We start from the raw sequence: 22,207 nt of genomic DNA, 5'->3' as shown, positions 1-22,207 counted from the left end.
CAAAGCTCTTAGCCGTCCTTCTTGTGGGATTTCATGTACATTACTGACAGTGAGAAATGGACTGTGTGAAACACAATATCTCACTTCTGGAGAAGATGCGGGGAAGGGATGGTGTGTGCGCGCGCGCGCGCGCGTACATGTGTGTGCATGCGTGTGTGTTGGGGGAAGGCTTATTAGCGTGCCTGGCAAGAACTAAAGAGGCATAAAAAAAAGAACCTTTTTAGTGTTAATGCCGTGAATCATTTCTTAAGGGGGCTCTTGTTTTTCAACATGATGGTTTTACAAGATTTTAGTTGTAGCTATAAAATATTAAAATAAATTCTAGTTTGCCATAAAACGGTTAACACGCTGAATGGGTGAGGGGGAAAGAGTGTCTTACAAAACTGAAGGATTTATTGAATTGTGTTATATCGTTAAAAGGAAACTTTTAAAACATTTAAAAGTAAAGATGTAAGAGTAGGTTTCTAAAATAACTAAGCATGCGTGTGCAGCATAACAACTAAATGCAGCTTCACCGTGTTTACTTCAAACACTGGTCTCCACTAATTGACCCAAATCTGCAGATGTCAGAGTCCTACTGGATTTACATTCTTTTTTCTTTTTTTTTTGGAGAGTTCACTATTGTTCATTCGGCAGTCTTACCGATTCAACATGTCATCATCATCCACAGACACCAGCCTCCACCGATTCAGCGACCAGTGGGAGAAGCTAATTCTGTTAGAATTTCAGTAGATGCTGGTGTGGTGGATCTGGCATGCATGAAAACCTCCACCAGACAGGGGAGCAGTGAACCCCAGGGCACAACCCCCACCGGGCCCCGTGGGGGCCACCGGCCGCAGAGCCAAATTGCTAATTTTATGTGTTCTAAATGTACAATATAACACATAAATGTCATACTCTTGTTAACATAAAAGTGGGAAAATAACATTAAACTAATAAAAATATGGCTGCATATTTTAGTCATTGATACAGTAATTTAATAATAACTAATAAAATGTAGTTAAAATTCAAAAGATGTACTGTACTGTAAAAAAACGGGTGTTATATTGATTTGTGTTTAGGTCAATTTTTTGCCCCTAGATGGCATAATTGCATTTGTAAGACATTGGTGACAGCCCAGTGCATTTTTCTTTTCATATTAGGAGCTATCTAATCTTTAACATGAAAAAAATAATAAAATACAACTCGACCCCGGTCTCCACAAATATATGCATGATTATTCAATTTATTACTGCTAAATTTTGACGTGAACGTGTCAGTGAAGGCTTTCCAAGTAAGGGGCGGTCATTAATTGTGTGTCAAAAAAAAAATAGTGGCGTTAAAGAAACTTTAAATAAATCAAAATTTTGACACCCCTAATATTCAGTAATATAATATATGTGTAAATGGTCTTATAATAAAACATGATGCATCGCTATTGCTCAACATACGTAAAGTCCGAAATGAAGCCAAATAAAAACCACACTGATGCGTCTCCTCCATAATTGACTTTTTCACCTCGCTGTGCTCACTTGTACCACGGCTTATCCGTGCCCTTGCCCATGACATAATTGAGCTTTTGGCAGCACATTAAAAGCCTGGCACGTGGATTAGCATTTGGAAATGAGAGCAATTTAATGCCTTTATTAACAAAGTGTCTTGCTGCATTTTTATTTTTATTTTTTTACAAGCATAGTTGAGAAGAAAGAATCCAGATGCTTCCGTTAACCACTTTTTCACATTCTAAAGGACGTTTCCAACTTCTGGTATTGATAGAGTAAAAATATGAATCCACTTACGCACGCACACACGCACGCACGCATTTCCTTCCATCAGTGAAACCTTCCTATAGGGACTTCCTGCTCTAAGTGTTGTTTGCTCAGTGCACCCCCCCCCCCAGCAACTTCTTCCTGTTCCTGTGTGTGTATGGGTATGTGTGTTTCAAATGTATTTGTCTCCATGCACAGTTTGACATAGTTATGTGTAACTTCACAGATGCACGAGTATATGTTTGTGTTGGTCACAAGACAAATGACATCAGTTTACACTATTTGCTCGAATCTAACCACCAACCAAAACCCTGACACTTTTTGGCCACTCAGCCTGCATCCTTCCAGGGATAAAATATGGTATTACAACGACTGACATTAAGTAAAAATCCTGTCAGAGTTTGGGCATTAAAAAATATAACAATAATCCAAGATTCAAAGTAACAAAACACATGGAACAAGACGTGGCATAAACATGACGTAGAGAATGAATTGAACGAAAGCAGGGAACTAAATATCCACACACTAACGAGACAACGAGAGACACCTGGACAGCACACACGTGGCTGAGGGAGCTGATTGGATGACACAAGGGACGAGGATGACAAGCACAGGTGGACATGATCAAACTTGATCATGTGAGTGAGACAGGCGATGACAACCAAACCGACCAAAACAGAAATCATGAGGATATTTATTGTGTTTTAGATTTCACACGCGCTGACACGCCTCATTTGCCTCAGTGTCTCTGAGAAGGGAAGTGAAAACGTTAAGCTACTTATATATGCTGATAGAACTAATGAAATAAGCCACACGAAAGCCAGTTTCGATGTATCCTCACAAGTTTCTTACCGTTCAGGCCGTTCGTCCACACGATGGCGCGGTTTTTGCTTCTTTATTCCCACGTTCAACAAGCGCTGTTGTTCTTGAATCGCCCGCCATTGTCACTTCTCCTGTGTTTCTCTTTTTCATGTTGTTTCGATACACGCAAAGCCATGTTTGTTCTGTAGATTGCAATAAAGTTAGGGGGAAAAAAAGCCTTTGGTCTTCTTCGCTGATTCTTCTTCTACGCTTTTCCTGTGAACTCCCTGTGGCTGCGCTACAGCGCCACTCCAGACTTGGCATATACATTAAACAGCCGTTAAACGTCCTCAGCGTCTTCTTTTGGACACACGCAAGTCTTGAAATGCTTCTGTAATGTACGAGATTTGTTTGAGGAACGAACATATCCCAAAATTAATAAGGTCTCAATTATTGCCTAAGCTTGTATAGAGGACCAAAAATGCTAAAATAAAAAATAAATAAATAAATGAAAGTGAAAATAAAAAAGGCTAAATATAAATGTAAACAACAAAAAAAACATATATATATATATAAGTAAAAAAATAAAAAATAAATATATATATTTTTTTTCATTTTGGCAGTTTTGGTCCTCCATAAGCTTGAAGCTCGGAAGAACAACAGAATTGTTGCGAGAATGTCACACACGCGTGGGTGGCCCTTGATTAATCTCTGACTTCTGACTGAAAATTTGGGTGCATTCTCTTTAAAAGTCTTCATTCCTGTTCAAAATGTTTCAATGTCAAGAGCTCAATGACATTTTACCGTTATTGGATGGCGACACATAGGTAGTGGTTACATTTGTTAAGCACTCCATAGGGTTATTTATTAATTTATTCATTAATTGATTTATTTATTTTACGATCGTAGTACGGTATACTGCATATTTTGCCGTCCCTTTATTTGATCACACATGTTTTATTCGTCAGCCAATGCGGTTCCATAGCTGCTCTTTCCATATGGTCTTCATGAATGAATGGATAAATAAATGTTTGCATTTATTTATGGTCAATGAGGTGATCGTTTGATCAGGAAAACATTGTTACGGATTTCCGTGCGGTGCCTCTGGGGATGAGAAGGGACAAAATGGAACAATGTATATTGTAGATTTTTATTTTGTGTTGCTTAAAAAACTGGATGTCAAGGTTAGGATTGATATTTTGGTGTGCGCACCTGCTTTACTTGGAGTATTATGTTGTTGTAATGATTTTAAATTACTTTTATTAGCACCTCTCGGAATCACAAATCACACCTGTAATATGCACGAAATCTGCATTATTGCAAACATGTCTAATTAGCTCAACATTTACTGTCCAAGAAAATAAGCTATAATCGTCAGTGCACTCATTATGTACTAATCTAATAAAAAACGCTTACTTTATCATTCCGATTAGGGCCCCGGCATTTCTAACGCATAATGGCTGAGCCAAAGAGTGACGTGATCTTTGCCTTTCACCGCCACTTTCCCCCCCGACCCAGAGTCCAGAGGTTAATGACATCATTAGCATTCTGTTGGGGCTTGCCTGGCCTCTCTTTCCCAGCAGGGCCTGCATGGACTCTGCTTGGAGGCTGACTAAGCCAGGGAATTAACATGAGCCAATTGTGTGTGGCCAGCGAGTGTGTGTGTGTGTGTGTGGGTGTGTGTGTGTGTGTGTGATCGAGAGAGGGAGAAAAGAGAGCCGAGAGTGGCGATAGTATGGTGGCGTGATCATTTGGTTGTCACAGGATACTGGCAACGTGAGTCAGAGGCTGAGGGTGAAGAGAAGCAGTATGAGAAAGGTTGAAGTTGGATTGGGGGGGGGGGGGGGGACAAGAGGCAAGATGAGAAGGAACAGGATGTGCTAAGAAGTGACTCAACCTGTGAGTCAGAGGGAGTGTCCGCAGGCCACACACACACGTGCGCGCACACACATACTGACACTCCCCATACAATCCTGTAGTATCATAAACACCTTGAAAAAAAACAAAAAAACGTGTGGAATTAAAATGAAACATGTCCTCCATGTGTTAGTTTGCTGCATTTGAAATATATATTCGGGGGAGACACTTTTTCGAACAAGCTGCAGTGTCTGAAATTTGCAACAATTTCTAACTAAGGCTTCACACGTTCCAACCCAAATCCACAGAGGACGGCGTAATCAGGGGTTAGCGGGAGGTAAACGCTCAGTAAGTCGAATTTTACCTGACAACTTCACTCACCTATTGCGCAGGGTGAAAGAATGGGGTTGCAATGATCATACTGAGATTTTTTTCTGTGGGGGGGGGGGGGGGGGGGGCTGATTTAGGACAATCTTGCTCTCCTTGTTCATATTACATCTCTAAATGCATGTATCTAAAAAAAAAAAATTTTTTGAAGTAAACAATACAATAACCACAGACTGTGATGCATCCCCCCAAATACAATTCAAAGAAGGCACAAAACTGTTGAACAATCGACAAACAATAATTGCAAAAACTCCGTATATGCACCCCCCCCCCCCCCCCACCACACACACAAATCAACTCAAATTTGGAATATTATTGAGGTTCTATGTTTGTCCCACATATCTTTCAAAATTTGTGGATAAAAAAAATATTAGGCCTACTCAAGTTGCAGTATTGGGCCAGTGTAAGTGCAAGTAACCCATTGTCTGCCATCCAGTGGTCAATGATGACATAACAACGTAAAACGTCTGTAAATTCTCATAATCGTGTAATTACGTTCCACTTCTTTTTTGTTCAAAACTTTAAATATTTTGTTGTTGTTTTTTCCGGGACTCCACCCCCCAGCCCCCACTTGCCCGCAAATGTGTGTGTTTTTTTCCCCTTTCTTTTGTTATTTATTTATTTAAGATTTTGGTGTGTGGTTTTTTTTCTGGGATTTTTTTTACCCCCCATTTTAGAAAAATGAATGTTGAATGAACGGTATGGGATTTTTAATACGTTTTAGGGTGAATTAATGAGTACACACTCACACGCACTCGCACAAACAAAAAGAAGAAAACAAATAAAAGAGAGAGAGAGAGAGAGCAATGATGATGACATGTCGAATCGGTAAGATTACCCAATGAACAATACTGAGCTTTCTCTTGAAAGAGAGAGAGAAAAAAAAAAGAATGTTAAATATTTAGTGGTTTTTTTTTAATAATATTTGGGGTTTAAAAAAAAAAAAAAAATATATATATATATATATTGGGGGAAATTAGTTAATGGATTTCCCAACCCCAGCCTAGTTTCTTCAACAGTAACTCTATCTTCTTATTTGTATTTTCCAGTCTGCCCTGTGGCACCACACTGCCTCTCACAGGTCAGTCTTGGTAATGCAACAGACATTGCTTTGTGTGCTGTGTGTCTTGCTGGTCATCTATATCTACACTAGATATAGTATGCAGTAAAGCACACAAATGGAATGTTTTCTTTTTGTCATTGTTTGGTCTCTAACATTATAAAAATCAGGTAAAAGGCAAAAAAAATAATAATTACAGTTTGAACCCCTTTTCTAAACAGATGTGTGGGTTTATTATTATTATTATATGTTGTTGTCGTAATATTTTGTAGGACAAGTGGAACAGCATCAACCAAATTCAAGTATAATGTGTTTTTTTTATCTTGAAAAAAAATTAAGGTGTTGATTTAGGTAGAAAATTATTGCAGTCATTAATCATTTCTTAAAAGCAAAAATAAACTGTAGCTTGTGTGTTAGTATATCCCTATGTGAAACTTAATTTGCTGTGTTAGTCTTTGCAGCTCCTGGCAAAAGAGTATGCCGAGCCCTGCGCTTATGGGATGTCACAAGGCTAATGCGTCATCCCGTTTCCCTGAAGCCATCACTAGTGGCTTATTGACAACCCTGCCGTGCAATCACACACTCTCGTGCAACACTGACTGACTGTTGCCACTTAAAGAACAAGATGATGCGATGAGATTATGAGATAAATCAGCCTGGCACGCATTATTCCACCACAATGTGTGTCATTGATGGCTAACTGTGATAAATTCTACAAGTCTGGCTCAATTTAGCAACAGTAGTTAAGAAAAAAAAATGTTATTAATTATGATTAATGTTTGTGTTGTTGTTGTTTTTTGTGCTTGTGAGCTCCCCTGCAGTTGTGAAGTATTTTAACACGTTTCCATGAAATAAACAATTTAAAGCTTTTATTTCTGCATATTATTGCACTGCCGTTTTAAGCCCAGATGTCTGTTCTGGCAACTGCAAAACAAAGTATTAAATGGCTGCATCTCAAGTACTAAAAATAATAAAAATATAATCTGATTTATTGGTTGAAGAAGTCTGACTGTGTCAAAATACAAACATTTCCAGTGCTTATCCACTGACTCAGAGTTAGTCTACACCTTAGGACAGTGTTTTTTTATTATTGTAATCTTTATGCTAATTATTAGGGGTGTACAAAAAAAAACGATACATTCAGAATCTATTTTAAATGTCTCAAAATTGGTTTTATTTAAATTATTTTATACTGGCTGGCCCTGGTTTGTGTGTGCCTTTATTGGGAGCGCTGTTCACAATTTGGCCACTTAGGGACAGTGTGGTTCCGCACGTTCTGATACGCAGTTAAGTTGTAGCCACATTAGAGAGTCGAAGGAAAAAGTCACGATCAAGTTATTCTAGTAAAAGTTGGGGGGTTTTGCGACATAGGAAGAGCATATGCCGGGGAGTAATGTTAACATGCTTCTATGTATACATTCCTGAAGCGTTTTGTATGAGAAGCCGTTCTTTTGAGTGATAAAAGTGCCACGAGTAGCGCGCTAATTAGCGTTAGCGAGTCAGGCTGGAGTAGATCATGACAATTATTATATTATATATTAACCCCTACTAATAATGTAGAGGAAAAAAGAAGGTGGTCGCACGAATTTGAGCAATATAAATTCAGACGTATAACGGAATGCATGGTGTTCCACAGGGTTCAATTCCAGGACCTCTGCTGCTGTTTTCATTGTATCTGCACACCCCTGGGTTCTATCTTAAGAAGACAACAGTAGCCAAATTCTAGTCCAGTACAACGAGCTATAGATTCGATGAAATTTGATTCACCAATAAACCCTATACCTGTGTCTTGAATTTAAAATTAAAAAATTAAAAAATAATTCAATAAAGAAGGGTTCGGTGAATGTAAGGTTAATTAATTCACTCCCAGCCATTTTCACTGAAGCAACTCCCTTCACTCCCAGCTGTTTTACTGGATTTTGCAAGGCCCACAGCATATTGTGTTCTATTGCTATAAAAACATGGAACCTACCAAAAGAATGATTAGAGCCTCTTCTTTTATCAGAAAAAAAGTATATTTCTGTTTCTGTTTTGCAGCAATTAGCATCAGAATACAGCTGAGTTTCATCGTTGCTCACAAATCTGTTTAAAATAGTGGGGGAAAGAGCTTTTTGCGACATGGCCCTGGTTGATCTCTTATACTCTTCTGCCACCTGGTGGCCGTTTTTGTAATAACTACCATTGTTTCAAGCGTTCTCTTCAGATCTGCATCAAAGTCTTCTGTATGCTCAAGCATTAAAAAAAACGTATAAACATTGTGAGCATGGCAATATTTAAAATAGAACGTATTTATATGTTTTTGGTAGCAAATGAGTAAAGAACCACTGCCTTAAGAGACGATACAGTAGATGTGATGGAAACACTAGACCAGAGACTTACGCTCGCTGTTATTTTCTCAGTCCTAATTTGATTTGGTTGGCGTTTGTGTGCTCAAATGTACGCGCTTGTGTGTTTTCATTCCGTTGCCAAAGGAGCAGAGGGAAAAGCGTTACGTAACAAGGGCTTTTGCCTTGTGGCATGTCGTCCTTGGGGATCAGCCAACACTTAGCTGCCTCTTTAATTTCATTTTCACTTTTCTTTGTGATTCATTTCCCTTTTCAATTAGACCTCTGCATAAAATGACATACCAAGAATCAGTAGAAATAGAATACGTACTGCCATCACCTTTGGATTTATGCCATTGTGTGTACTATGTCAGTCTAGAGAGCGGGGCCAGATGCATATTTCAGCGCTCGTAAATTAAAACGTCTCCCTAGCATTAAGGCAACAGTAGCATTTAGAGCAATTCAAGGACTTTAATCATTTACGTCTAGGAATGGTTGAAATGCCAAACACTCATTTTGGCATCCGGAGCACTGACTAAGGAGATGATGTGTATTCCCATCAGGTGATTGTGTGGGCCAAGTCAACAAATTAACGAAGGACAAGGAGTCCGCTGGGTGATTTTCCATGCAGGTGGGCTTCACTTTGGATGCGGGCTAAAAGCCCACAGAGCATGTTGACCTGCACACAGCAGTGTGACAGTTCTGGCTCATTGTGGGTATGTCACGCCTCTGTGCTGGAACGCTGGACGGACCCAAATATAACCTGGACGTTCTGACGTTCCTGCACTTCACAGGTCACATTTATCAATGCAAAAATAGTAACAAGGTTCAAGAAGAGAGGAAGAAGGACAATCCTACAGTATATATTCCCCTGACAGGAAAATCATTTCAACTCTGCAGTGGCTCTTACATGGATAGTCCAGAAACCGATGAAGATGAATTAAAGAGTGGGATTATGAAGTGAAGGCATGTTAGTATGGAATAAATGTGTCTTGCTTGAGTATTTGTTGACAGTGTCCCGGAAGCAAACTGCCAACTTCCCAGCAAGGTTATAATATATAGATTGTTGTTGTTATTATTATTATTATTATTATTATTATTATTATTATTATTATTATTATTATTATTATTATTATTATAGTTACCAGTATTTCTTTATTTTATTTTTAAACTTTTGTTTGTTAAATTCACTTAGTTTTAATTAATTAATTTAATTAACGTATTTTTATTTAGAGGAAGTTTGTTAGTTTTTATTGTTTTTATATTTTTAAGAGTCACATTAGCTTGGGTTTTATTGGTTTTAGTTTTAGTTGTATATATATATATTTATTTATTAGGGGTCTTAGGCGATTACATTTGTGAACGTAATTAATCGCATGACTCAATTAGTTAACTCACAATTAATCTCCAAGTTTCCATACTCTTGCTAACATAAAAGTGGAAAACATTTAAAAGCTAATATAAATATGGCTGTATATTTTAGTCATTGATACAGTAATTCCATAATAATTCATAAAATTTAGCTAAAATTAAAAAGATGTACTGTACAGTAAAAGAAAAATAATGTGATATTGATTTGTTTTCAGGTCATTTTACTGCCACTAGATGGCTTAATTGCATTTGTAAGACGTTGGTGACAGCTCAGTGCATTTTTCTTTTCACATTAAGCGCTATTTAATCTTTAACATAAAGTAACTTGTGAAATTCTGCACATTTTTAAAATTGTAAAATACAACTTGACCCCAGTTTCCACAAATATATGCATTATTATTAAATGTATTACTGCTAAATTTTGACGTGGACGTGTCAACTGCGCTGCGACTGGAATTCCCCCAGTACAGGCTTTCTAAGTAAGGTTGTGGTCATTAATTGCGCGTTAAAAAAAAAGAGTGGCATTAAAGGAACTCCAAATTAACGCACACATTTTGACACCCCCCTAATATATATATTTATATATATGGACTATTTGTTGTTGATTTTTTTTTTTACATGGAATAAACTCTTTTGCGAGGGGGTACCACAAAAAAAACTATGAGGCAATCTATAATGTCACACCAGACAAAAATAAAAAAATAAAAACAAATAACAGGGACAACGATAGACAAACTAAATCTCAACACAACACAAATCTAATTATTTAATAATAATAAAATATAAAAATAAAATGAGAATGAGAATACTGCGTGACAATACATTATTGAAAACATTGACAATCATTTTTTCGATATTAAACACGATATTTAAAAAAAATATATGGAGCAAAGATACAAAATAAATAAATAAAAGAAAAAAGTATACTTACTTTTTATCAGAACATAGGCATTAGTGATGAAAGGTTATCTGTATTAGTTAATATTTTCCCAGTGTTAGTCACCACTCCAGCCTAATCTTCGGCAGTTCCGGCATCCCTGTCTTGATCAACGATGGCCATATTTGAAAAAGTATAAAGCTGTATTTGAGTGCAGTGCTCAAAAACATCTTGCTTTGTCATCTCTTTCCCTCTAGTTGGAGCATAACTCATAAAACGAGCCTCACGCTGCATTAGCGAGCATAACTCATTGGCTGGTGTAGTAAAGTGGGATCCTTTGTGTCATAAAACGTCGATTCAGTCAAACTGCTTTGTGCCACCAAAAGGATTGCTCCCATGTGTCCAATTCTTCCCTCAAGTCAATGACCGTTATATCACTGTTTCTCCATCACTGTTGGCCGGTATGTGAGCCTCGTGGCTTCACAAGTGTCCAAAGCAATAAGGTAACCTTCACCTAAGGATTCCCATTGTCCATCCCCGATAAATTTTGAGTACTAATACTATATTTGATACGGTTTGTTTTATTTTTCCTTTAAAAAGGATAGTCAGAGATGTCATGATATTTGTAGTTGTTATGCAGTTGTCCCTTATGATGATGATGTGTTTGTCACTCGTAATTTGTCTAGTCATTCTTATTAGTTGCTATGGAGTTGCTATGTCCCTTGTCATGATATTTGTAGTTGCTTTTCAGTTGCTGTGTCCCTTATGACGATGATATGTTTGTCACTCTTAATTTGTCTAGTCATTCTTATTTTGTAGTTATGGAGTTGCTACGTCCCTTATGATAATGATGCATTTGGCACTCTTAACTTGTCAAGTCATTATTTTGAAGTTACTATGCAGTTGATATGTCCCTTGTCATGACATTTGTAATGGCTATGCAGTTGCTATGTCCCTTTTAATGATGACATATCTATCAATCTTAATTTGTCTAGTCATTCTTATTTTGTAGTTGTTATGCAGTTGCTATGTCCCTTATGTTGATAATGTATCTGTCACTCTTAATTTGTCTAGTCATTCTTATTTTGTAGTTGCTACGCAGTTGCTATATCCCTTGTCATGACATTTGTAATTGATGTGCAGTTGCTATGTGCCTTATGATGACGATGATATATTTGACATTCTTAAATTGTCTCGTTATTCTTACTTTATAGTTTCTATTCAGTTGTTATGTCCCTTGTGATGACCCTAAGAAGCAATCTTTAAAAGTACACTGCAATCAAAAACATTTCAGCCCAAGCTTATGCGCACATAAAGACCCACGGAGATCTTGTGAAACATGGGTTGCAAAACTGCACCATCCTCTAGTGATGGGAAAATGAAGCTTCATGAAGCACTTGTAATATTGTGCTCTTGGTTTAAATATAAAGGCTAGTGCAGAGGAAATTGATTACATTTCCACTGCATCTTTCAACCAAGAGTGGCTTCTAGAGGAGTCAAAAAATATTACAAGTTGCTTCATGAAGCTTCATTTTCCCATCACTACCATCCTCCCCCTAGAGCGTCCCCCATTACATTGAAGTGCTGACTGGCTACATCTGAAAAAAGAGAACTAGTGATGATAGCTCCATTATGTCCCTCTGCAATCTAATAAACCCACAAACCTAACATTGTGTCATCTGATCTATTTGGACTCAGTGAACAATTCAACAGCTCGCCGCACTCGCCGCCAGCTTTCCTGCCATGCCGACGCCGGCTCCCTGAAGAGGAAATCACCTTGTTGTTGAGAGGAAATTGTATTTGCGCTGATACGCCGGCCTGCATACTAAACCACCCAGCATGCCACACCTGTAAATAACAGCTATTCCCTGTCTGGGTGACACTTCGCATGTCACAACAGCAAAGTGGTCAAAAATTTAAAGCTCCCAAGTTATCTTGAAACAGATGGAGGAGTGTCAGGCCTCTTGTTAAAAGCACCTGCGCTAATTGATGTAAGCAAGGAAGGAGTAAGGCAGCGGGAAAGGACAGCATATGCGCGGGAAGATTTACGAACTACAAACAATCAAGAAGAAAATCAATAAATAAAAGATTGCTGCACTGCCTATAGCCTGTCAGACAATTGCTCATGGCTAATGAAAATTTGCATATGCTGTAGATGAGATGAGGGATCACTCAAAAGAAAGCGGTGCAATTTGCATCGGATGCAAGTTGTAGCAATATGATGTCTGAACAAGCTAATCATGAACTGCACAATTTTACACTGTATGTCGGGTTGCTAACCGTCCCTTGAAATACGCAATCGTCCCGTATTTACAGCGATAAGTGCGCGTTCCGTATTGAGTTGTCAAGGAACGCGTTTTGTCCCGTAATCCCGTGAGAGAATCCCTAAAATGTCAACGGAATTAATGAAAAACAGTGTACTTACCGTAACGTTCCAAGGACCTCCTGCTCTGTGACCAATGAGCTGACAGCACATTCATTCCAAAGTATGACGAGACAGAATCCGCTCATCTTATTGGTCGACGTAATGTTATGCTCGTGGAAGTACATAGCGCAAGAGCGTCGCATGCGACCCGGCAGCAGCAGAAACGATTGCAAAAACACACCCTGTGTCCAAACTCACACGGCTGGGTCCTCCGAAGGCTGAATTATTTTGACAGCTCTTAACTCATTAACTGCCATTGACGGTTATAGACGTCAAAAATTCATTTGAACTATTTCTATTCGTTTAACATTTTTTTCCACTTTTGCTAACACGAGTATGAAAACCTTTTATTGTACATTTAGAAGAGATATCAAATTTGTGATTAATTGTGAGTTAACTCATGAAGTCATGCAATTAATTACGATTTTAATTGCCTGACGCTGCTAATTTTGAATTGTAATTAATCACATGACTTCAACAGTTAACTCACGATTAATCATGAATTTTATATCTGTTTTAAATGTACAATAAACATTTGTTTCTAGGTTTTCATACTCTTGTTAACAAAAGTGGGGGAAAAAATGTTAAACTAATAGAAATAGTTTAAATGAATTTTTGACGTCAATGGCAGTGAATGAGTTAATTAACACTATATTTGTATATGCCCAGCCTTTCTAAATTGAAACAATTTATATACGTGGGCTTTATTATTCTATTCATGTCATGAGCTTTCACTGCTTGCCACATAAATGCAATCAAATCCAGACTCATACATTATATCTGACAAGTAATTTTATCCTAAATCGCATGCAATCACTTCCCTTGCTTGACTCTCACTTAATGTCTTTAAAACATGACCGTCGGAAGGGCGTCTTGTCCGTAATATTTACTTTGTTTCCTCGACTTTGGCTGACCCTGCAGCATCCAGTCTGCCCAGGAAGCAGAGAGCCTTGTAAATTACATTAAGATACTGTGTGAAACACTGGTTCATTCCAAAACGCTGCATCGGCATTGGCAGCTGCCAATACAATTCATGACATCTCCATCATCACCCCAAGTGGAATGAACAGCGCTGTCAACCCGCACAGTAGGGTGGAGGTATCTGAGGAGAGGAGGGGAGGGGGGGGGGGGGGCACTCCGGACTCATGGATGCACACATGGCTATGAAGAGCAGAGATATATAATAAAGCAGATCTGTTATTCTATCTTTATTATTAAACGTATTCCTCCCACTAACTACTTCCACATAATTCATCCGATTCTTGTCATTCCAATTTTAACATATTCCAAATATTCACACCATGATTTGGTGTATTTTGTTTATTCCAAATATTCACGCTTCACCCACAATTCCCGATTTTGTACCCTTTTTTCCCCCATTCATTCTTAATGGGAGATTCTACGTTTCCCATTTACATCATTCCAAACATTCATCTCACTTTAGGAATGATTATTAGTCGATTCCCTACTTGACTGTTCAAACCTTACCCCATTTTTCTACTTGATTCTTCACACCCTACTCCATTCACATAATTCAACCGATTTTTTGCATTCCAATTTTAACATACTCCAAATATTCAAGCCATGATTAGATGTATTTTTGCTATTCCTAAAATACACACCTGACCCACAATTCCTGATTTTGTATCCTACTATTTCACATTTATCCCCAATGCCAGATTCAACATAACACATTTACATAATTTCAAAGTCCATTCGAATTTCAAAATATTCCAAATATTCACGCCATGTGCACTTCCTTTTTTTCAATTCCCAAAATTCACACCTTACCCACAATTCCCTATTTTGAGTCCAACTTTCCCCCATTCATTCCCAATGGCAGATTCAACATGACACATTTTCATCATTTTAAAGTAACATTCAAAACATTTAACTCCTTCATTTCACTTAATACTTGATTCTTAACACCTTACCACTTTCTGTTTTTTTCCACTACAACTTCTACATTTATTCACCAATTCAAACCATTCCAACTTCCAACTGTTCAGCTCTTCCCAGGTCACTGTGCAGTAGTGATGGGAAAATGAAGCTTCATGAAGCACTTGTAATATTTTTTGACTCCTCTAGATGCCACTCTTGGTTGAAAGATGCAGTGGAAATGTAATCAATTTCCTTTGCACTAGCCTTTATATTTAAACCAAGAGCACCATCTAGGGGAGTCAAAAAATATCACAAGTGCTTCATGAAGCTTCATTTTCCCATCACTACTGTGCAGCATTCCATTCAATATCATTCCAACTCATTCCACAGTTTTCATTCAGCCTCCCACTTCACATGCAAACGTTTTTCATACTATCCGTTTCCAGTGCAACTGGTCTCACATTGAGCTTGAAAGAATAACCTCTTAACGGCAAAAACAAAGGGCAGTCGCGACGTGACACATACGGCGTGTCACCCTGAGAGAGGTGGCGAGCTCACGCCCGACCCCAACTCCTGGAACAGTTTTACATATCGAGCCAGCCTGTCCATCCGACATGACCCCCGGGGCATGGAAGGGACACGCCGGCAGGCTTAACCAAATCTCATTGCAAGCTGGCTGAAAAATGACGCTGCAGGTCTCCGAATCGCATCCTTTTGCATCCGCACACAAACACGCACACACGCACACGCGAACAGAGGTCCCAGGTGAATTGCATAGATTTTAAAAAGGCCACTTTGAATTCAAAGGAGGCTCTGCTGTGAACAATCAAGGAACATAGCTAGCTGATTATGTTGGGTCGGTGTGGGGAACATTCTCATTCATTTATGCATCTCAGCATGCTCAGTTCTTTATATTCATTGTATGAATCTGCAGCTCTCTTCAACTCGGGAATTGGGAGGAAAGTCACAGAGGTACAGAACAGCAATGCATGTCCTTCACATGTTGCCACACGAATATCGCTGCAATGTATATTTGAATTATTTACACATGCAACATGTTCGAGCACGCTTCAGCCACGAGTGACGCCAACCGAAGCAATTTCATCCGACCGTAAGTAACTAGTTTGGCTATGAGGCAACATGTCGAAGAAAATGGCTTCATGCAATGTGATGCAACTCCGGACGTACAGTATATGTTACTGGACTAACAATTTGAATGCCAGAGGGCAGCCATCTTATGTTGCCACCGTTACTGACATTTTCTGTTTTTATAATTATTTTAAATTATTTTACGCTATATTGTGTAATTAGATTCCCTGTACATTTGCATTGACCCTTCAGACTATATCATCTCAGTATTGTGATTCATGACGAGGCGAGCATAGCAAATGGCAACGTAAGATGGTTACCGGTGGCTTCAACTGTTATGAGATTTTTGGGTTGCACTGATGTTGATTCAGGCTTGACAATCATTTTTTTTCTCCAGTTTTTCGGATTATTTTTTAATGACCAAAAAAAAGAAAGAAAAAAATTGGGGGGAAAATCCATAAAATATATATTTTTTTTAAAATAAAAAATAAATTACCAGTATGAATATATAAATGAATATTTACAGAAGAGATGAGGGCCAATGTTGGGGGAAGGGGGGTGGCAGGATTCTCACTTTATTCCCTATTATTCTCTAAATTCATAATTCTGACAAAAGTGATAATACTGCCCGAAAAAAAAACAACAAGTATTTTACACTTATCTTTAAAGGTTCTATATAAATAAAGGTTGTTTAAAAAAAATGATTAATTTACAGTCATTGAACAACAAGCAGTCAGTGTATCCCATATCAGGATTAAAAAGATAAAAATAAAAAATATATTCTTACTGGAATTTCTTTATTGTTAATCATTTTTAGACGCTGCGTTTGAGGTTTTCTTTCAACAAGATATGTTTTGTTGCAGTCGCAGCACACGGAAAGACATTGCAATTTTCCCCTCATGTAGCAATAAAAAACACTATCAAAAACATTATAAAGTGTTCTCAGTTCTCTCAAACTACAATTTAAATTTTGAAGACAGATTTTTTTTGTATGTAACAGCAACAAGTGTTGTGGCTGGTGAGCGCATGAGCCAGCTCCAAACGCGATATACATCATCGGCAATTGCCAAAAATATGACCCAGTTGGCTTGCGTGTTTCTGATCTTTGTTTTTGTTCTTAGAGCTATTTAATTAAATGTATGATTTTACAGTTATGATCAAAGTATTTCACCACACATACCAAAACCATTGACCTGTGAGAACTACTGACGCCGTACGTCAAGCGGTCGCTTTTCTTTGTCTAAACTGAAGCGGCACACTCTGTACTCGGGAGGTCAGAAGTTAATGAAATTCCTGTGTTCAGTTAAATGGTCATTTAGGTAATATAGTGCGTTCCGTGCACGCCAGCCATAAATCATCCTAATTTAATAAATGTAGGAATAATGATGAGATGTGATGTGAAGACATTTACCCAGAGACCTCATCCCACTTTAATAGTCACCGTGTAAAGCAGAAAGATGTCAGATTGCATTTAAATGGAGATCTATCACAGGCAATTGGGTCAGATTCTACCTGAGCTTTGTGGTCCGGCGCACACTTCCCCATCGTGCATTGGAGAAAATCTCTTCTCGAAAGAAATACAGTTCTGAATGTTCAGCCTAATTACAATTTGGGATGAATCAAAAGCAAAGCGTACATAAGCCAAGACGGACAATTTACAAGCAACACGTTTATGTGGGAGGGGAAAAAATGCGAAGTGTGAAGGAGAAAATCTGGTGTTTTCGGACTCACCAATGAATATCATTGTGTCATATCCAGAAGATTTGAAAGGATGTCAATGTGGGGGTGGTCTAACTTTCTACTGTGCATTTTCATAGCAGACTGCAGGTTTGAATGTGTTGCTGGATGACATGCATGTTTAAAAAAAAATAAAAAATAAAAAATGATGAATGGCAACTCTAGAGATGTGCATGAAACTACCAAGGTCATGTAATGTAATAGTGTTTGGAAAAAAAAAATATGACTCAATGTGGAAATTTCAAGAGCACAAAATGCATACAAAATGTCATAATAGATTACAATTTTGTACATGATTTATAATATATTTGTTTTTCATTTTACACATATATATATTTTTTTTAACTATTTTATGGCGGTGGCGGCTGCATGTTCAGTCTGGCCCTTTGAATATATGAATTAAACATAATATGGCCCTTGAAATCTTGATATTTGCCCTCTTCGATTTGAATGAAGGTCAATGGACAAAGCAATAATTTTCACTTCATTTTAATAAAAAATATTATCAACCGCATGATGCACTCTTCAACTATGCATAGACCAGAGGCATTTTCCGTCTCAGGCTCCTTTTTTTTTTTCATAATAACATAGTGCCCCCTAATGGCTTGAAAGCGTCAATGCTTCATAGAATATTTATGGGACGAGGTCACAAGGAGCTGAAGAAAAAAAAAAAGCAGCCCGATTTGAAACAAAAACAAACGGCCTATTTGCTGTTCTCAGGGCCCCAAGTAATTCCTTGTAACATTTCCAAAGCAAGTCCCTCTATCATGTAAATGTTTCATAGTCATTTGATGTAATCAAATGCCATTCACAACTTAAACAACTAGACTTTTTTGTTAAGTACGCTTTATCGCGGGAAATCTGTAATGAGTCTGGAAGGACCAGCGACAATGTAGACAAAAGCTTGATTTGAAAAAAAAGAAGAAGAAGAAAATGAAAACAAAGCACAATATGATTGGAGATTTTCATGTGATCATGTCATGATCTTACATCCAGTCGACATAGTATTTTACTTCCTTTGTGTGACGTTGGGTCACATATTAACAAGGGAACCTCCATTTTCATATCAAGGTTTCTTTTAAGCTCCAGTGTCTGTCTTCCTTCAATGGAGCCTGCAGGGGGGCAATGTGACTGGACTGAGATCTGAAAAAAGACCCACGAGGAGAACAAAGTGTGCTAGAGCGAGAACAGACTAAATATCTGACCTTCTCTCTCTGATAAGGAACATAATAGCAACTGGACTGGAATGCATATAACTACTGACAGTGATATGGCGCAGGCCACACAATTTGTAAGGTTCATGTAAAAAAATGTCGGTGTGGATTTCTCTGGAACATGACTGCTAAATGACTTTTGTATCCAAGCTAGTGGACCAAAACAGTTAACCAACATTTGAATACACAATATTGGCAGTGAAATAATCAGTATAGACCTAAAAATTTAAATTTTAGATGGATAGATAGAGAGAGAGAGAGAGAGAGAGAGAGAGAGAGAGAGAGAGAGAGAGAGAGAGAGAGAGAGCGATAAAAGAGATAGATAGATAGATAGATAGATAGATAGATAGATAGATAGATAGATAGATAGATAGATAGATAGATAGATAGATAGATAGATAGATAGATAGATAGATAGATAGATACCAATAGCTAGCTAGATATTGATAGCCAACTAGCTAGCTAGCAAGCTAGCAGATAGATGGACCGATAGGTAGACAGATAGACAGATAGATAGATAGATAGACAGACAGACACCGATAGCTAGCTAGCAGAAAGACAGACAGACAGAGATAGAGAGAGATAAAATCACAATAAGAAGCAAAATATTATCAACTCTTCTGACTATATGTCGAAGTGCAATTCCACACCAGAAAGTGAAATCCAATCTAAGTATCTCTCATCGCAGCATTACATAAAACATGCGCAGCACAAACAACATCACGGTGTGTTCCAATCAACGGTGCGGTGATGTTTATAGCGATGACAGGCTTTCTCATCTGAGCACAGCGAGGTTTGCTACCATGCTGAGTGTCTACTAAGTGTCAAGTTGACCGATCAGATTGCTCGGTCGGAACTACCTTAGGGTTGCGTGTCAGCTATAGTTTACTGCCGTGATAAATGCAGTTCTCATCTTGTGGGCTTTCAGCTTTTAGGGCTTTCAAAGGCCCATTGGCAGGGATTTCATTTTAGCTTCCAATCACCCCGTGTCAAAAGTGCACGAGCACATACCAGTAACACCTGAGTTATAAAGTTCCTGTGGCTAAAATGGCCTGATTGCCTGTTGTCATCGGCCAATAATAATGGCCATATTAGAGGGAACCTGATGGGGGGTAAAAGGGATAACGTGACACATGGGGAAGCAAAGAAGGAGGAAGATGAAGGCAAGGAGGTGGTAAGGAGGCATGCCCGTGTCAGAGGGGGGTCACACTAATGATCAGTGCCTCAGTCTATGTGGCCTCTCTCAGCAGGTAGAGGGAACCATGTCAGCTGACATTTCGAATGCATCTATCCAATCAATTATACAATTATAATTTTGTTTTTGTCTTTATACAAGATGTGTTGACCGAACCTCATACCAAAGAGAGACAATTAAAGGCCCATTTACGTTTTTTCTGCCATTGTGGTAATAATCGTTTCCAAGGGCTCATCACAAAAGGTGGCGCTGCTAGCCAGAGGCCGCAGCTGCCATCACGGTTGGCTACTGCGATGTATACGAGTGCCTCTTAAAAAAAAAAGAAAAAAAAAAGGGTCGGACAGCTAGTTAAAAATAAATGACAGGCGGCCCCTCGGTTTAAGCGGCCCGCAATGAATGCGATTGTGCAACACTGTATGAAAAATGTCGTCACTCGCACAAGGTGGCGCACCAGTTTTCATCGTACTTACCGTCCTTCATTTCTTTTTGTTTTTATTTATTGACCAGAAGTGCTTTGCATACAAATATTCACTGTACTTGTGACTTCACAATTGTGTTAGCGTAGGTAACATTTACCGGGCCAAGTGGCACATATTTAAACTCATTTGCTCCAAAAAAACGTATTAATACCTTCTATTTTAAATGTTCTAAGTGTCCCAAAAACGTATTTATATGTTGTTTATGTTGTTTTTTTAATTCTAGAGCATAGAGAAGGCTTTGATGCAGCTTTGAAGCAATGGTAGTTATTAAAAAAACGGCCAGCAGGTGGCAGCAGAGTATAAGAGATCAACCATGTTGCAAAAAGCTCTTTTACCCACTGTTTTAAACAGATTTGTGAATAACGATTCAACTTTGCTATATTCTTGTTATGAAATTACTGTATCAATGAGTAAAAGATGCAGCCATATTTGTATTAGTTTTTTTCCCCACTTTTATGTTATGTTTTATGAGTATGAAAACTTAGATATAAATACTGTGCATTTTTTTACTACTATTTTTTATTCACATTTTTCATCACGGTATTGAAGTCTATGGATTTTCCGCACCGGAACCACCATAAACATAGGTAAGCAGTGTAGTTATGATTAAAAAATATAATATGTGTCTTATTATATAATACGAGTCAGGCAAACGACGCTTGCTGCCGCATGTCACTTAACACAACTCTCTGTTGGTGTGTAATTAGTGAGATTTAGGCTTGGATGGAGGCATGGAGATGGAAAAGATGGTCATAAATGGTGGAAGATATATAAGGCAGTAAATACTAAATGCAAACACATAAATCAGCTTCAACTTCAACGTTATTCCATCATTAATCCCCGGAGGGCAATTGCTTCTGCAGAAAGACTGCAAAAACAGAACAGTACGTAAGAATGGGGCATAAATAAGTGGGGGCTTAAATGAAAAAAAAAAAAGGTTCAAATTCTTTCATGACTGGCTCAGGAGGCTCATTTCAATTTCTTACCAGTTCCATGGCATCCATCCCTGGCCATCATCATGTTTCTCTTTATATTCATGCATGATGTGAAGAGAATATCAGCAGGCTTGAAGAGGATGTCGCACAAGAACGTCCGGCTTGAAAGCACCTATTAAATAATGTAAAATTACAGGCACTCAGAGGAAGGTTTCCTATCATCAGATGATCACAGAGGATGGCTGCTGCTGATGAGATCATATATATAATGGAACCGGACTCCATCACCCTTCATTTAGGACCGACGACTTGAAATATCTATCTTCTCATTGGTCGCGATGCTATTTACCAAGTCAGAAATACACAACACTAAATTCAATTCAAACCACTTAAATGTGTTACACATTAAACTTTCATAAAAGTATAGGTCAAGCTGTGTACTGAACACAGAGAGGATTTGATTATTCCGCGTCATTCTTTTATCATTGCCCCCAAAATGATGTCAGTGCCTGGCATGAACTCTGAATGACACATCGATCATAAACCAGATTGAACACAAGTCATCTCGGTTGAAAACAGTTGTAAATAACACCGTTTACAAGACGTTTGTCACGTGCCTGCTGGTATGCTAACGTCACTTTAAATCAACCACTTGTCATTATGCAGTATAAAGTTTCAAGTCATAAACTATTTTTTTTTTTTAAAGCCCCTACAGTTGACATGGTTGATATATATATATATATATATATATATATATATTATGATGACAAATTTTAATCGCCTGACAACCCTAATATATATATATATATATATATATATATATATAT

General features: G+C 38.0%; 1 protein-coding gene across 3 annotated transcripts in view; it reads right to left on the bottom strand.

The window, feature by feature from the left end:
• The window catches only part of LOC147155722 (uncharacterized), a 253,608-nt gene that overhangs the window by 120,614 nt on the left and 110,787 nt on the right, over positions 1-22,207 (bottom strand). Inside the window, exon 6 of one of the 3 annotated variants that reach the window (XM_086065614.1) lies at positions 21,432-21,552. The exons of the other annotated variants lie outside the window; for them this stretch is intronic. Coding sequence (XP_085921740.1) covers positions 21,432-21,552 — 121 coding nt within the window. The remainder of the gene's footprint in view (positions 1-21,431; positions 21,553-22,207) is intronic. 3 annotated transcript variants of the gene reach the window in all.

Source organism: Leptonotus elevatus, chromosome 21 (assembly GCF_054856555.1).
Source record: "Leptonotus elevatus isolate MCC_2025b chromosome 21, RoL_Lele_1.0, whole genome shotgun sequence".
NCBI lineage: Eukaryota > Metazoa > Chordata > Actinopteri > Syngnathiformes > Syngnathidae > Leptonotus > Leptonotus elevatus.
This window is presented reverse-complemented; position numbering and strand designations above follow the sequence as displayed.